A 15,541-nucleotide genomic window follows, 5' to 3' on the forward strand; every position below is an offset into this window, starting at 1 on the left:
AAAATAAGTACTGTTAGTAAACTTAAATTAACATGAATTAACAATAAAAATAATTTACTTAAAATTATTTAGAAATTACAAATGCATTGCAGATTGTTAGTTAATGCATTCACTTACATTAACTAATGGGACCTTACTGTAAAGTGTTACCAAAAAAAATGGCAAGAGGAAAATAAGCTTAATTCAAGATATTTTCTCTGAAAACATACTGTATGATGTTGTATTACTTCAGAAAATATTTATTGTTTTATGTATGTTTAGATATTTGTACTAGAAGATAAGATTAATTAATAAAGAAGTTGTGTTTTGTTCATTTAACGCATTTGCTATTTTCCAACTTCCAAGCAATAAAATAACTGTGTGTGGAAAAGGCTGAAATTGTAATAATCCACTGTAGGTCACATTTGCATCCAATTAGATTTAACATTGAAATGTATTGCGAATGGTCACAAGACAAAAGAACCAATGATATCTTATGCATGGAAATGATAATCTGCCTAAAACTTATATTTTGTGTTCCACAGGAGAAACTCAAACAGATTTGTAACAATACAAAGGTAAATAAATGATGACAACATTTTAATTTTTAGCCAAACTCTCCTTAAATACTGCATTTTCTATAGGGATAAACTGGAGGATGGTGTCAGCCTGAAAACCACACATTGTTTACATCAGATCTTTTTTCCTTTTGAGGTTCATTGTCAGAAAATTGTGGTTTGGATTTTGGGAGACCTTTTAGCTCCAGCTGTGGAGCTCTTTAGTGGTTCTACTCATTGCCTCTTGCATGAGCACCCCTCCTTTTTCACTCCCTCTCCTTCCTCTCTCACTTTCTCCCTCCCCCATGTACGTGATTGAAATTTGTCTAGACGGGCCCTAGAACACAGGCACTGCAACCATGGGGACTCTCCATAACAAGCTCGTTATGCAAACACCTCTGATTGGATGGCGCTGTTCCATTGGCTGCTGCAGTAGAGAGAGCTCCCCCTACACCCCCCACCTCCAACACTGCACAGTTTGGTTTCCATGGCAACTCAGAACTGCTGCCGGTGGAGCTTGTGTGCTCTGCGGCAGTGCTGGCCTACCCTGCGCCGGAGAGGCGTCTGCCAGCCAGTGCACAGCTGCAACACAGCAACAGGCTTTTTCCAATCACACACACACACACAGTGTAATTCACCCACTGAAACATGTGTGTTCCCTAGCAGTATGATCATTTTGATTGGTTTCCCTGCTTCCAGATGTTACTTATAATAGTGTCATAATGATCTGTTTTTTTCTTTTATTGAAAATGTGGAGTTGATTTTACATCAATCAATAGTTAGGCCATAGTAAAATCCTGTTTTTATTTAAATTCTGTAAATGTGAGGTCTTACCCAATTAGAAGGAACTCCGTTTCATGCCTCCTACAAGTACAGTTATATTCGCTTTTGCTTCTAAAAACTGAAATTGTGCACTATAAAGTTTATAGCTCTATTTTTGATAGGTCAGCACAAAAGTCTCGTTAGGACAAGTCAGTTCACTTGGTGACCATCTAGGTAACACTTCCAGGCTGTTTTTTCTATGAATGGGGAAATTAGTATAGTATTTTTATAATGCACGAAAGACAACTCCTTTTAGTACTCGCACACATACATACAGCATTGAAGACCGGTCGGCAGTAAAGTTTGTATCAAAGTTTTTTAATGTGATAAGTGCCCAAATCTGCAAGTGGTGGCTTACACATTCAAAGCACAGGGTGCCCTGTTCTAGCTGTTATGAAGCTATAAAATGCCCCAGCGTTTCGAGGGCATTATCAATGCCCACTTCAATATTCAGACAGCCACAACTCCTCGGAATCCCTTTCTTGGGAAGTGGAGTTGTGCTCAGTTTGATACAGACCCACCCTTCACAAGGGCGCTCCCAACTTGTAGCGAGCACAGGCGGTGCTTGAAAAAGCACTGTTTATAATGTGCTTATTGGAGTCACAGAGTGTTTGGTGATCTCAGCATGGCCAAAGTACTATTGTGATTGGGTATCATATTGTTAGATCCTGAGGGTGTATAAGGCACCGGAACAGGCAATGCTTGTCTCAGTGTAAGACCTTCGTCCATCTTTGGAAAACAAATTAAGATATTTTAATGAAATCCGAGAGCTTTCTGACCCTGCATAGACAGCAATGTAACTGAAATGTTCCCAGGCCCATAAACATTCCGAAGATGAATAAAGGTCTTACGGAGTTGCAATGACATGAGGGTAAGTAATTAATGACAGGATTTTCATTTTTGGGTGAACTGTCCCTTTAATGTAACCTTGGTTCCCTGAAAGAAGGGAACGAGACATTGCATAAAAATATCCTCAGGGGTCATGATAAGCTGTCACTCTGATGAAAAATTTGAAGGTAATATGGCGCTCAGCACTGATATGTTGAGGCTTTAGGAAAGTTTGGAGAAAGGGATTTCTTCTAGCGATTACGCAATGTCTCGTTCCCTCCTTTCAGGGAACCAAGGTTACGTTGAGTAACCCGAGCCATTTCGTTACCATTATGGTAATAAATACACATTTGCTACTATGAATTTGGAAATAAGTTTGTTACGACTAAGTTTCAATAACATCAAATCAGCAATAAAATCTGACATTAATGATACCATAAATTATGCTTCATGCTAAACTCATGCAAAAAACCGAAAGGTATTTTTCAATTGGGTCCATCTAATGTGTTTGTTCAGAGTCCACCAAAAAGGAGTTTAGCTCTTCACTGAAAGGCTGCACTTTCATTCCTACAGCTGCCATATTGAGCGTTACAATTCTCCCATGAATTTTTACATGAGTGCTCCATCTTCTTTTCCTATAATGTCTCTGTCTGTGCTCACAGGGGCTTCCTAGTGGGCTTGATGACATGTCAGACAGAGAGGATCATGGTCACCAGTCAGGAAGTGAGAGCAGCACCTACAGCTCCCTGAGGAAGAAAAAGAAAAAGCCCAAAGAGAAGAAGGAGAGGAAAACAAAACAGCGAAAGAAAGATGATGATGAGGACGATGAGGATGACGATGATGGAAACTTAAAGGTTCCCACTTAGAAAAGTTGTATTATCCTCTATTAGCCAAGAGAATAAATGAATAACAATTTTTCATGTGACACCAGGAGCCAAAGTCATCCAGTCAGCTGATGCAAGAGTGGGGTCTTGAAGATGTGCAGTATGCCTTCTCAGAGGACGACTATAAAACCATAACCAACTACAAAGCCTTCAGCCAGTTTCTTAGGCAGGATTTCAGTTTTCCTTCTGCATGGACATTCTATTGCCCTGCTGTCAAGATGTCTTGTTCTATTTTAAAGCATTCCTTCTGGCAAATGCTAATGCCTGTATGAAGTAATGACATTATGATGACAGGTTTTCTAATAACAGGTATTGAAACAAGATGTACTGTCAGACCCACATCATGCATGTCTACTGTAACCAGCATACTATTTGATTTGATAGAGTCTCTTTTAGTATATACTTCCGATTTCTGATTCATAGTGCCTGAGAACATTCAGTACTTGAGGTAAAATCACCACAATGCATGGCCTCTCATAGCTTATGGCTTTAAAATTGGTCACAGATCTCTTTTTTTCTGTGGTTAGACCTCTCATTGCCAAGAAGAACCCCAAGATCCCCATGTCAAAAATGATGACGGTGCTTGGAGCAAAGTGGAGAGAGTTTAGTGCAAACAACCCTTTCAAAGGCACCTCTGCAACTGCTGTAGCGGCTGCCGTAGCTGCTGCTGTGGAAACTGTCAATGTGGCTCCGCCCATCTGTATTAGAAGTATCCAACAGATCTCACCATCTGGCCCAATCAAAAAAGCCAAAACCAAAGAGGGAAAGGGTAACGTAATGTTCTTTTTGTTGATGTTATATAGGGGTTTATATCTAGGATCGGATTTCCAAAGCAGTTAGTGGAGGTTTGTACATTGTTTACATACTGCATGTAACATGATTAATGATTGGCTGCTGGCAGTTCTTTATTCAAATGTGTTTGGTTTTTGACTCTCACAATTGCTTTAGTGTAACTTTCAAACTTCAAAGTGTGCAATTTCATATTATAGGAAATATTTGAACATCAAAATATGATGTGTTTTATGTATGTCTGAACAAAGGAGTATCGTTCTCAGATCTCACAAATTTTTTTTTTCTGTTTTGTTTATCTCATCTGGACTGCATTGCAGGGCCTGGTGCTAAAAAAAAAAGTAAGCCAGTGAAAGAAACAAAAAAGAAAGGGAAACCGAAGAAGTCCAAATCGAAAGCAGGCCAGGGTGGAAAAAGGAAAAAAGGCTCTTCGGTGAGAACATGCTTTCACTGAAATCTTTCTAGGGCTTAATGTGTATCACATGGAAAGATGCCCCATAGCTTTTCAACTGAGAGAGAATCAAAGAATTTTTAGCTTTTTCCACTTCCCAGAACAATTCATGGATCTTTTGTATATAGATACACTTCCCCATTGTTCTTGTTCCACCCAGTTTTATTGGGTTCCTATTGAAGTTGTTTTCCAAGTTTTGACCTTTTCATTTTTGATGAAGACTTATTGTGCCTTTTGCTTATTACTCAGAGCGAGGAGGATTTCCTGGATGACTTTTCAGACTTTGATGACATCAGCATTCACAGTGCCTCTGTACTCTCAGACACTTCAGCGGCACCCAAAAAGAAGTCAGCCCGCCAAGGACGAAAAAAAAGAAAAAGTGAATCTATTATTATTATTATATTATTGCACTACCCTTCCCAACAGTTATTTTAGTATTGAACTATTATAGTTTCTATTAATATTTTAATTGTATATTATTATAGCCATTGCTCCAGTCTTCAGTGTCACATGATCCTTTAGAAATCATTCTAACATTCTGAAAAGAACAGAATCCTTATTAAATAAAAGTACTTTTAGAGCTACTGATTCTTTGAACTGTAGTGTAAGTTTAGATGACACAATCAAAGGGTTGTTGTTAGAACTGTGAAGTGTTTTGTATTGAAATTGCACAGTACTTCAGTTCAGTAATCCATTTGGGTTTCTCTTTAAACTCTGTTGTCAATATAGGAGAGGATGGAGACGGCTACGAGACAGACCATCAAGATTACTGTGAGGTTTGTCAGCAGGGAGGAGAGATCATTCTATGTGACACCTGTCCCAGAGCATATCACCTGGTGTGTCTGGATCCAGAACTGGAGAAAGCCCCTGAGGGCAAATGGAGCTGCCCCCACTGCGTGAGGAAATCCCTCCTTGCTTCACCACAAGCATATACTTGCAAAGAAATACATTCTAGTATATTCAAGACCACAGAACATGTGCTATTCAGACTGACAGTTTACTGCCTCGTCTCCAGGAAAAAGAAGGCATTCAGTGGGAGGCCAAAGATGATGAGGAGGAGGAAGAGGAGGTTGTTGGTGAGGAGGAAGATGACCACATGGAGTTCTGCAGGGTGTGCAAGGACGGAGGAGAGCTGCTGTGCTGTGACACCTGCCCTTCCTCCTACCACATCCACTGTCTCAACCCACCACTTCCTGAAATTCCCAATGGAGAATGGCTGTGTCCACGATGCATGGTGAGAAACGTCTGCATGGGTCGGTTCAGTTAAAATCATTCGGAAGAGTTTTTAAAATAGCTGAAAATAATACGAAACTTTTAAAAGACGTTTTAATGCTCATTAAGGCTTTATTATTTAACCAAAAATACAGTTATATTGTGAAATATTATTAGAATTGAAAAGTTCAGTTTTAACATATTTTAAAATGTAATTTCTTCCATTGATGGCAAAGCTGAACATTCCGCAGCTCTAGTCTTCAGTGTCACATGACCCTTCAGAAATCATTTGGTGCTCAAGAAACATTTCTTATTATTATCAAAGTTGAAAACAGTTATGCTGCTTAATGTTTTTATGGGAACTATGATACATTTTATATGGATTCTTTGATGAATAGAAATTTTCTTTGATGAATTTAAATCAATTTAATGCAGTTTTATGAAAAAGTATTTTAAACCTGGCTGATATCAAACTATTAAAGCCCAAATAACAGCATGTATTGTTTTGAACATTGTACATCCATATTTTCTCTAGTGTCCACCGCTTAAAGGCAAAGTCCAGAAGATTCTGCACTGGGCGTGGAGCGATCCTCCTCTACCACCTGAGGTTCCCCTTGGGCGAGATGGAGAGAAGGTGGATGGTTTGGCCAAAATGCCCCTGAAGGGTCGTCCAGAGAGGCAGCTGTTTGTCAAATGGGCTGGGCTGTCCTACTGGCACTGCTCCTGGGTCAGCGAACTACAGGTGGGATTCCCACATTCCCTCCACAGAGCCAACTTCATTAAATCATTAAATCATGCATGCTCTTTTGGCTTGTTCCTTTATCTCAGATCTCTGTTTCTTTCCCTTGATGCAGTTGGAACTATATCATGCAGTAATGTACCGTAACTACCAGCGGAAGAATGACATGGACGAACCGCCACCATACGACTATGGGTCTGGGGAGGAGGAACTTAACAGCGAGAAGAGGAGGAGCAAAGACCCTCAGTATGCAGCTATGGAGGAACGATACTACCGTTACGGCATCAAGCCGGAGTGGATGATCATTCACCGGATCATCAACCACAGGTATGGTGGACCACAAGTACTAGTGCTAATTGCGATACTTCAGACAACATATTTTTCATGCAGAAAATGATGATATAATTATATGCTTTAAGACTGTGTTGTGTAAATTGATTTTGATAAGGATGGAGATGTACACTACATGATTAAGTGGAGAGATTTGCCGTATGATCAGTGCACCTGGGAGGCTGATGACTTTGACATCCCAGATTATGACAGCTTTAAACAAGCCTACTGGGACCACAGGTAAGCCACGTCACTTAAATGTCAAGTTGTTTTAAATGAGCACAAACACACATGCAGAGCTCTCCATGAAGATGGTATTAAATACTGTAGTGCCTGAAGCATTAATAAATGCATTGTTTTAAAAGGTCAGTAAAATGTTTATCATCAGCCTCAGAAATTCAAGCTTAATATTTTATTTTTTATAGCTTTATTAATTTGATATAAAGCCTGAAATTTCTGCTACCATTTTTAGCAAAACACAATAAGCAAGCATCCAATTAAATAGACAGCATTTATAAAATAAAACAAAAACTTGGGTAAGCTGGGATTAAGCTTTCTCTTTAGTAGCTAGTTAAGGACTAAATGTTGGTTAATAGTTAATGATAAACCTATTTATCATAAATGTACAATATTAATTCATGCTCTAGAAAGTGTCCAAGTAGTATTTCATAGCATTTTCTAATATTTCGAATATAAATATGTATAACATTGTGTATGTACAACTTTTATTTTAAACTAATTTTGCCATTTATAATTATATACAATATACAAATTTCCCCCTAAAATTACATTACGAATATATATATAAGAAAAAAGAAAAGAAAATATTTGTGAAAGAAAAAAAAGATTTGTGCCACATAAAGTGTGTGAAAAGTGCCATACACTCACTGACTCTGATTTTACCAGGAATCAGGTGCTCGGTGAAAGCCATCACCCCCTGCTGTTCAGAAAGGGAAAGAACCTCAAAGAGGAAGGAAAGAGGAGAGAACCTCCACCAGACACTCCAGTTGTGGATGTGAGTGCAGTTGCTATTTTGTTTAATGAATATATGGCTGAATTTATTTTGCTTAATGATTTTACACTTTTTCAGTTAATTTTTCATTTATTATTCTCTCCTATTTATGTGTCATTGGTCACAGCCTACCATCAAGTTTGACCAGCAGCCATGGTACATTGATGACACAGGGGGAACTTTGCACCCATACCAACTGGAAGGCCTGAACTGGTTGCGATTCTCTTGGGCCCAAGGAACCGACACAATCTTGGCTGATGAAATGGGTCTTGGCAAGACTGTGCAGACTATAGTGTTCCTGTACTCACTCTACAAAGAGGTCTGGGCGCCAACTGAACTTTCTTTCAAATGCATTTGAGAGAAGAAGAGAACAGAGTGTAACCGAGTTGTTTATTTCAGGGTCACTCCAAAGGGCCTTTTCTGGTCAGTGCGCCACTCTCCACCATCATCAACTGGGAGAGAGAGTTTGAGATGTGGGCTCCGGATTTCTACATTGTGACTTACATAGGGGACAAAGACAGCAGGGCTGTCATACGTGAGAATGAATTTACCTTCGAGGACAGCACCATCAAATCAGGTCGCAAGGTTTTCCGCATGAAGGTGAGAGAGTGCTGTGGACTAACCTGATAGACATTTTGATGCCTAATTCCGTGTCCCAAAGCATCCTAATTTTTGAAAGGTTTCATTCAGAGGTTCATTGTTTCTGATCGAGTTTCTCATCACAGGGATGCACCGATAAAGTTTCATGTCCTGCTGACGTCATATGAACTGATCACCATTGATCAGGCAGTACTTGGCTCCGTTACCTGGGCCTGTCTGGTTGTGGATGAAGCCCACCGACTGAAGAATAACCAGTCAAAGGTACAGAATTCAAGGAAAGATTTATGACATCATCATATAAATAACAATTATGACGTGTAAAATAAAAATAAACATTATAATATATTTTAATTGTAATATTTAAATATTTAATAATAATTATAATAATATTTAGCCAGTTGAATCTCAGCCAAATATTGTCCTATCTTAACCATACATCAATGGAAAGCTTTATTTATTTATTCAGATGATGTATAAATCTCAATTTTGAGATTTTAATAATTTTGGGAAATTAAAGGAAATATGAAAAAAAAATAGAAAAAATATAACATTTTAGTGGAAAAATAATTTCAGGTATATTATTTTCAGTTAGACTTTGAGTCAGATTTTTTATTGTCTTAGACTTATGACCCCACTTTAAACTGTAATATTATTATTAATATAATAGAAATTACATGGTTACTTAATGGATTATAATCAGTAAATCAATGCTCAGTTTTTCAGAATTCTGAATGGCTACAAAATCTACTATAAGCTGCTCCTGACTGGAACCCCTTTGCAGAACAATCTCGAAGAGCTTTTTCACCTGCTCAACTTTCTCACCCCGGAGCGCTTCAAGTAAGATTGCAGACTGCATGATTCACCTGGTGATTCATACTGTAGATGCGGCGCTTAGATTGGAACATGTTTTTCATATGATTTGATGGAAGTGAATTCTATCTCCCCTTATATCCAAATGAAAATGTTGTTGTGTGCAGTAACCTGGAGGGCTTTCTGGAGGAGTTTGCGGACATCTCGAAAGAGGACCAGATTAAGAAACTACACGACCTGCTGGGGCCACACATGCTCAGGAGACTGAAGGCAGATGTGTTTAAAAACATGCCAGCAAAAACTGAGCTTATAGTGCGAGTAGAGCTCAGCCCAATGCAGAAGTCAGTCTTTAATTCTCTGTTCCTAATGCTAAATTATTGAATAAACATCAATTTATTATCACTCAGTATCATATTTCATGGTTTCCCATGCAAGATAATTTCATGTTTTTTCTCTCTCACAGGAAATACTACAAGTTCATTTTAACACGTAACTTTGAGGCATTGAATTCCAAGGGAGGAGGGAACCAGGTGTCTCTTCTTAACATCATGATGGATTTGAAGAAATGCTGCAATCATCCCTACCTGTTTCCAGTGGCTGCAGTGGTGAGGAGGGGAGGGGAACATATGGAGGCCCACAGTTTATATCACTGCAGTGGTTTATTGTTAGCACATGTAATGGCAATAGATTTTCTGTTTTATAAGATCTATTTAAAGAGTTTTGTAAGAGAGTGTATTGTTTCTTATGTCTGCAGTGAATTTGATGCATAATACCGGCCTTATCTTACATTCTCATGTTCAAGGACAAACAGTTCTGTGATTTTGAAGTTGTTTACTCTTAGAAACATTGCCTGCTGACTATTAATAATGTTTGCTAAGGCAAGCACCACTTTAGCTGTTGCTTATACTTGAAGTTAAGGGTTTTTCAAAATTATAGATGTGAATGTTACCCCAAATGAAGTGGTTTGAAGAGATATGCTTTCCTGCATTAATAGACTTCACTTGGTGGATTATAAAACAATCTCATACTTAAACTGGAGGGACTTGAGCCATATCTAGGAAACCAAAATATCATAGACACTGAGATCAATATCATGCTAGGGTTTTGGTGCCGAGCACCCTTCTTGTTTTCTGAGATGTTTTAATGGTTGCTGCAGATGGTGTCTTTTAACAAAACATAAAATTGGAAGCAAACTACCAATCACAAGTTTGGGATCCTTATTTTTTTATTTTTTTTTTACTGAATACTTTTAATATACTGATGAAAAGTGACAGTTACAAAATATTTCTCTTTCAAATAAATTCTGTTCATTTAAACCTTCTATTCATCAAAGAATCCTGAAAAATGTTTCCACGAAAATATAAATCATCACAGCTATTTTACACATTGATAAAAAAGAAATGATTAATGAGGACCAGATAAGCGTATAAGAATGATTTCTCCGATGGACTGTGTGACACTGAAGACTGGAGCAATGACTGGTGAAAATTCATCACAGAAATAAATTATATATATAAAAATAATAATAATTTTTGATCAAATAAAAGCATCGTTGATGATTATCATAAAACCTCAAACTTTTGAATGGTCTATAATATAGTCTATAAAACAACTTGAATATTTAATTAAGTCTTTTGTATGTTTTCATTTTTATGTATACAGGAAGCTCCAGTCTTACCCAATGGTTCTTATGATGGCAACCTCCTGGTGAAATCCTCAGGAAAACTCACCCTGCTTCAGAAGATGCTCAAAAAACTGAAAGATGAAGGCCACAGGGTTCTCATCTTCTCTCAGGTATAGTGTATGGTACTTATTCCCTCTTTTAGAGCTTAAAATACTCTGTGAATAACAAAAAAAACCTTAAATATGTGGCGGTCTTGCCTTTATTTCAGTGGAAGATTAATTAGATGGTAAACTGTGAATAGCAAATAAGAGCGGAGCTCATTCATCTTTTAAATGGAGTTGGCAAATGAAAAGGCGGGGCCTATATTTATCTCGGCTTTATTGTCTAGTCCTTAGACTCGTTTCCCTCCCATTTTAAATTGCCTGTGGAATCTCTGCATCCATTAATTTGATGAATGGCACAGGTAAAGGGAGGGTGTCTTGATGAGACATTTTGCCACCCTTTTATTTCCCAAGTGCTTGAAAATAAACATACATATTAATGTTATGGCGTGTTGTATGTTTAAGTCCTTTTATTAAAGAGGAGGGTTGTGTTTCTGTTCCCTCTTGTTGTATTTTGCATAGATGGAATTAAGTATGAGCTGGCAAGCTGAGTTTGCTTAACATTTTGCTTAACGCTGCCATTTGTCCCTTTGTTGGACATCTCTGTTATCCTCCTGTTTTTGTCTTATCCTGCACTGTTGATCCCTCTCTCAGATGACAAAGATGCTAGATCTGCTAGAGGACTTCCTGGAGTTTGAGGGGTATAAATATGAGCGCATTGATGGGGGCATCACAGGGGGGCTGCGACAGGAGGCCATCGATCGATTTAACGGTGAGGATGCCAGCAGTGAAGCTGCAGTGATGTCTGTGTGTGTTGGGGGGATAGTGGATACTGAGGCATTCACACTGACTGTCTGTCACCCTGTGTGCAGCACCCGGGGCTCAGCAGTTCTGTTTTCTGCTGTCTACACGTGCTGGAGGATTGGGTATCAATCTGGCAACCGCAGACACAGTGATCATATATGACTCTGACTGGAACCCACACAATGATATTCAGGTAAAGCAAACACCAGTGCTGGGAAGGCTACTTTGAACGGCGACTTATAATTTAAAGTAGTTAATGCACTCTTTTAAAAAGTATTTAGCTGGACTATAAGCTACTAGCAAAAAGTAGCTACACTTCCCTAGTAAAAAAAAAAAGTAATTTATTTAAAATACATTTATTTTGTACAAAGTATAGTTAAAATCTATTAACATATTTACTAACAAATCATTCGAGACTTACTGATATAAAAATTATAAATAAACTTATAATAGGACTGCTTGTGCACAATGCACATTTCTTAATATTAAGTCTAAATGAGTTTTAATGTCACTATATTGATGAGGACTGTATGATCTTTGAATAATATTGGTCTTTAAATGCAATATATTTAAAGTGTACCTGAGGTATACTTGCAATAGTTCCACTTTAGCACAATCAAATATACTTCAGTGTGTCTTTAGTTGGATCTCGTCACTACTTCCGCACAATTAAAGTGCATGAAGTACAAAATGAGTTGTTCCAGTTTTGCAGACTTTAGTTATACAAGTTTAATATACCAAAAGTGCAATTGCAGGGTATTTTTATTAAGTACATAAATATGTAAATGTACTTGTAGTATACTTATCATGAAATAAATGTTTTTCAAATCCATTTTAGTAAATTTATTTTTCACTATGATGAAGCTGTTTAAAGTGAAGTATATATATATATATATATATATATATATATATATATATGTATATGTGTGTGTATACGTGTGTGTGTGTGTGTGTGTGTGTGTGTGTGATACATTGTGTTATAGATAGACATTATATTACAAACTACGATGCTGTGTTTATCTTTCACTTTTTCTCTTCATCTGTCTTTTTCTCTTTGTCCTTGCAGGCATTTAGCAGGGCACATCGTATCGGGCAAAATAAAAAGGTGATGATCTATCGCTTTGTAACTCGGGCATCCGTAGAGGAGCGTATTACCCAGGTAGCCAAGCGGAAGATGATGTTAACCCATCTGGTGGTGCGTCCCGGCTTGGGCTCTAAGACGGGCTCCATGTCCAAACAGGAACTAGACGACATCCTCAAGTTTGGCACTGAGGAGCTTTTTAAAGATGACGTGGAAGCCGCCAGAACGATGGGTGAGCTGAAGTGGTTTAAGATAAACATTTTGACACTTTGTCGATTCCAGTAGTTCATGTCCTAAATCTCTTCAGCAGGAGATAATAAAGAAGGAGAGGAGGGCAGTGTGATCCACTACGATGATAACGCCATTTCCAAACTGCTGGACCGTAGCCAGGATGCCACCGAAGACACAGAGATCCAGAACATGAACGAGTACCTGAGCTCATTCAAGGTGGCTCAGTATGTTGTGAGAGAGGAGGATGGAGAGGTGAGATACAGATGCTTTACTGTCCTTTTTCTATTAAACAAGGGATCAGAGATGAATGCTAGTCAATCCTTTCAAAATGAATACCTTAGACTAGCTTTTCTTTCATTCTTCTATGCTCAAGAAGGCATAGCCGTGCAAGTTTCAGCTTTTTTACAAAAGCTTCTTGGACTGTTGTTTTGTTAATGGAGTTAGTAATGTGTTTAGGGGCAGCAGCACTATGGCTTTGTTCAGATTGTAGTCTGAAAAGACAAAAAGCTTCAGATGCAATGTTTAACCCATTTTATTTTTTTCTTTAAAATTTGACCTGATGCATACACTACTATTCAAAAGTTTGGGGTCTGTAAAGTTTTTTCGAAAGACATTAATACTATGTAAGGATGCATTAAATTGATCAAAAATGCCAGTAAATATATTTATAATGTTGTAGGAGATTTATATTTGAACTTTCTGTTCATAAAGTATGCTGGAAAAAAATATACCACATTAAGCAGCACAACTGTTTTCAACTTTGATTATAAGAAGAAATCAGCATATAAGAATAATTTCTGAAGGATCAAGTGTCACTGAAGACTGGAGTAATGATGCTGAAAATTACACTTTTTGCCATCACAGGAATGAACAACATTTAAAAATATATAAAAAATGTTAAATTGTAATAATATTTAAAACATTTACTATATTTTTGTCTATTTTATCAAATAAATATAATCTATAATTTCAAAAACATTTAAAAATCGTATGCGGTATGTAATATCATACAAAGTATGACACAACATTTGGAGCTGTGTTCGAATGTGCTCATTTTCACTCTTTTTCTTTTTTTGTGACATTCACTAGTGGATGCTGAGTGAGTGTCAGCGGTTTTGGACATGAATGTGTAAAATGTCGCTTGTTCTCTTATGCGCCTGAAGGGAGATGTCATTATAGACATGGGCAAAAGCAAAATTTCCAGTTTTCCATCCTCATTTCACACTGACAGCGACTCTCAGTATGAGAAAACCTCCTGGGATTGTGCCGGTGCTAACATCCTTACTATAGCAACCCATGTAGATGCACAGCTGTCAGAACAAACGGATCAGATTTTAGCAATGGCAGAATGACAGACAGTAAGTCAGAAAGGTCACATTTTGTGGATTTGTGTGAATTTGTATAGAGCATCATATGCTTTGAAGTACCTTGGAGTACCATGGTATATGCATATTGTAATCATTCAGTATAATATCAATGTACTGTTAATCATCTGATACCTTCACTGTACCATTGCACCACTTCAGTCCTTTTTGTAATGGAACTGTCTGTGTAGGAAAAAAAACCTTCATTATGAAGGAAAAGCTTCATCCAGCTTCATAAAGTGACTAAATAATTACAAAAAAGTAATTATATTATGTCATATACAAATCCCAAATGTTTAGTGTTATTGTTAGTATACAATAACTATAATTAGATTAATTGAAGTCAATAACAGGCCTGTGATATATGATCTGCATTTGTGTGTGTATGTTCCTGCAGGAAGAGGTCCAGAGGGAGATTATTAAGCAGGAAGAGAATGTTGATCCAGACTACTGGGAGAAGCTCTTGAGGCACCATTACGAGCAGCAGCAGGAGGATTTGGCCCGGAACCTGGGCAAAGGGAAACGCATCCGCAAACAGGTCAACTATAATGACGCCTCTCAGGAGGACCAAGGTACCCAAACACAGATGCTGACTGTGCTATAACACAGTATAAAACTGTGCATATGAGTTTACAAGCATTCCATACAAATCCTGTTCTCAGAGTGGCAAGATGATCTTTCAGATAATCAATCTGAGTACTCCGTCGGGTCCGAGGATGAGGATGAAGATTTTGAGGAACGTCCTGAAGGTAGGCATCATTACACATGTATAAACACACATGCACTCTAATGTTTAATACTTTGGGATCAGTATGATTTTTATTCTCTGAAAGAAATATATACTTATATACAGCAATTTATTTCACGCAATTATTTTTGATGAAATAAGAGTAGCCTTGATGAGGCTTATTTCAAAAACATCAAATAATCGTACTTTTATCCTTCTTGGTACGCACCTCCAGGAGGACGCAGACAATCTCGCAGACAGTTGAAGAGCGATCGGGACAAACCATTGCCACCGTTGCTGGCTAGAGTTAGTGGAAACATAGAGGTAAATCTTCTTAATATTGTGAAAAGAGAGAGTTTGTGCGTAATTCGTTTGCTTCAGGTGAAGCTTTGGCTATTTACCTTTGGGATTTCAGGTTTTGGGATTTAACGCCCGGCAGCGGAAAGCCTTCCTGAATGCGATTATGCGCTGGGGTATGCCCCCACAAGATGCCTTCAACTCTCACTGGCTGGTCCGTGACCTGAGAGGGAAAAGTGAGAAGGAGTTCAGGTATGTGTGTGTTTCTCTGTTATAGTTTGTGTGTGTACAGTGCCCTC

The 15,541-nt window shown here is 38.0% G+C and overlaps 1 protein-coding gene across 5 annotated transcripts in view; it reads left to right on the forward strand.

Annotated features, from left to right (window-relative positions):
- LOC109098330 (chromodomain-helicase-DNA-binding protein 5-like) overlaps positions 1 to 15,541 on the forward strand; it is a 33,057-nt gene that overhangs the window by 9,990 nt on the left and 7,526 nt on the right. For 2 of the 5 annotated variants that reach the window (XM_042734013.1, XM_042734016.1), the window contains exons 3-28: positions 2,849 to 3,040; positions 3,118 to 3,236; positions 3,598 to 3,839; positions 4,180 to 4,292; positions 4,560 to 4,689; positions 5,040 to 5,206; positions 5,326 to 5,544; positions 6,058 to 6,264; positions 6,377 to 6,588; positions 6,700 to 6,831; positions 7,498 to 7,606; positions 7,731 to 7,922; positions 8,003 to 8,203; positions 8,327 to 8,464; positions 8,919 to 9,040; positions 9,181 to 9,354; positions 9,477 to 9,618; positions 10,676 to 10,807; positions 11,393 to 11,510; positions 11,611 to 11,735; positions 12,609 to 12,855; positions 12,934 to 13,106; positions 14,616 to 14,790; positions 14,881 to 14,967; positions 15,181 to 15,269; positions 15,361 to 15,494. In XM_042734013.1, coding sequence (XP_042589947.1) covers positions 2,849 to 3,040; positions 3,118 to 3,236; positions 3,598 to 3,839; positions 4,180 to 4,292; positions 4,560 to 4,689; positions 5,040 to 5,206; positions 5,326 to 5,544; positions 6,058 to 6,264; positions 6,377 to 6,588; positions 6,700 to 6,831; positions 7,498 to 7,606; positions 7,731 to 7,922; positions 8,003 to 8,203; positions 8,327 to 8,464; positions 8,919 to 9,040; positions 9,181 to 9,354; positions 9,477 to 9,618; positions 10,676 to 10,807; positions 11,393 to 11,510; positions 11,611 to 11,735; positions 12,609 to 12,855; positions 12,934 to 13,106; positions 14,616 to 14,790; positions 14,881 to 14,967; positions 15,181 to 15,269; positions 15,361 to 15,494 — 4,091 coding nt within the window. Of the gene's footprint in view, positions 1 to 2,848; positions 3,041 to 3,117; positions 3,237 to 3,597; positions 3,840 to 4,179; positions 4,293 to 4,559; positions 4,690 to 5,039; positions 5,207 to 5,325; positions 5,545 to 6,057; positions 6,265 to 6,376; positions 6,589 to 6,699; positions 6,832 to 7,497; positions 7,607 to 7,730; positions 7,923 to 8,002; positions 8,204 to 8,326; positions 8,465 to 8,918; positions 9,041 to 9,180; positions 9,355 to 9,476; positions 9,619 to 10,675; positions 10,808 to 11,392; positions 11,511 to 11,610; positions 11,736 to 12,608; positions 12,856 to 12,930; positions 13,107 to 14,615; positions 14,791 to 14,880; positions 14,968 to 15,180; positions 15,270 to 15,360; positions 15,495 to 15,541 lie in introns of all 5 variants that reach the window. The other 3 variants (XM_042734012.1, XM_042734014.1, XM_042734015.1) reach the window with 3 other exon arrangements.

Source organism: Cyprinus carpio, chromosome B11, assembly GCF_018340385.1.
Source record: "Cyprinus carpio isolate SPL01 chromosome B11, ASM1834038v1, whole genome shotgun sequence".
Taxonomy (NCBI): Eukaryota; Metazoa; Chordata; class Actinopteri; order Cypriniformes; family Cyprinidae; genus Cyprinus; species Cyprinus carpio.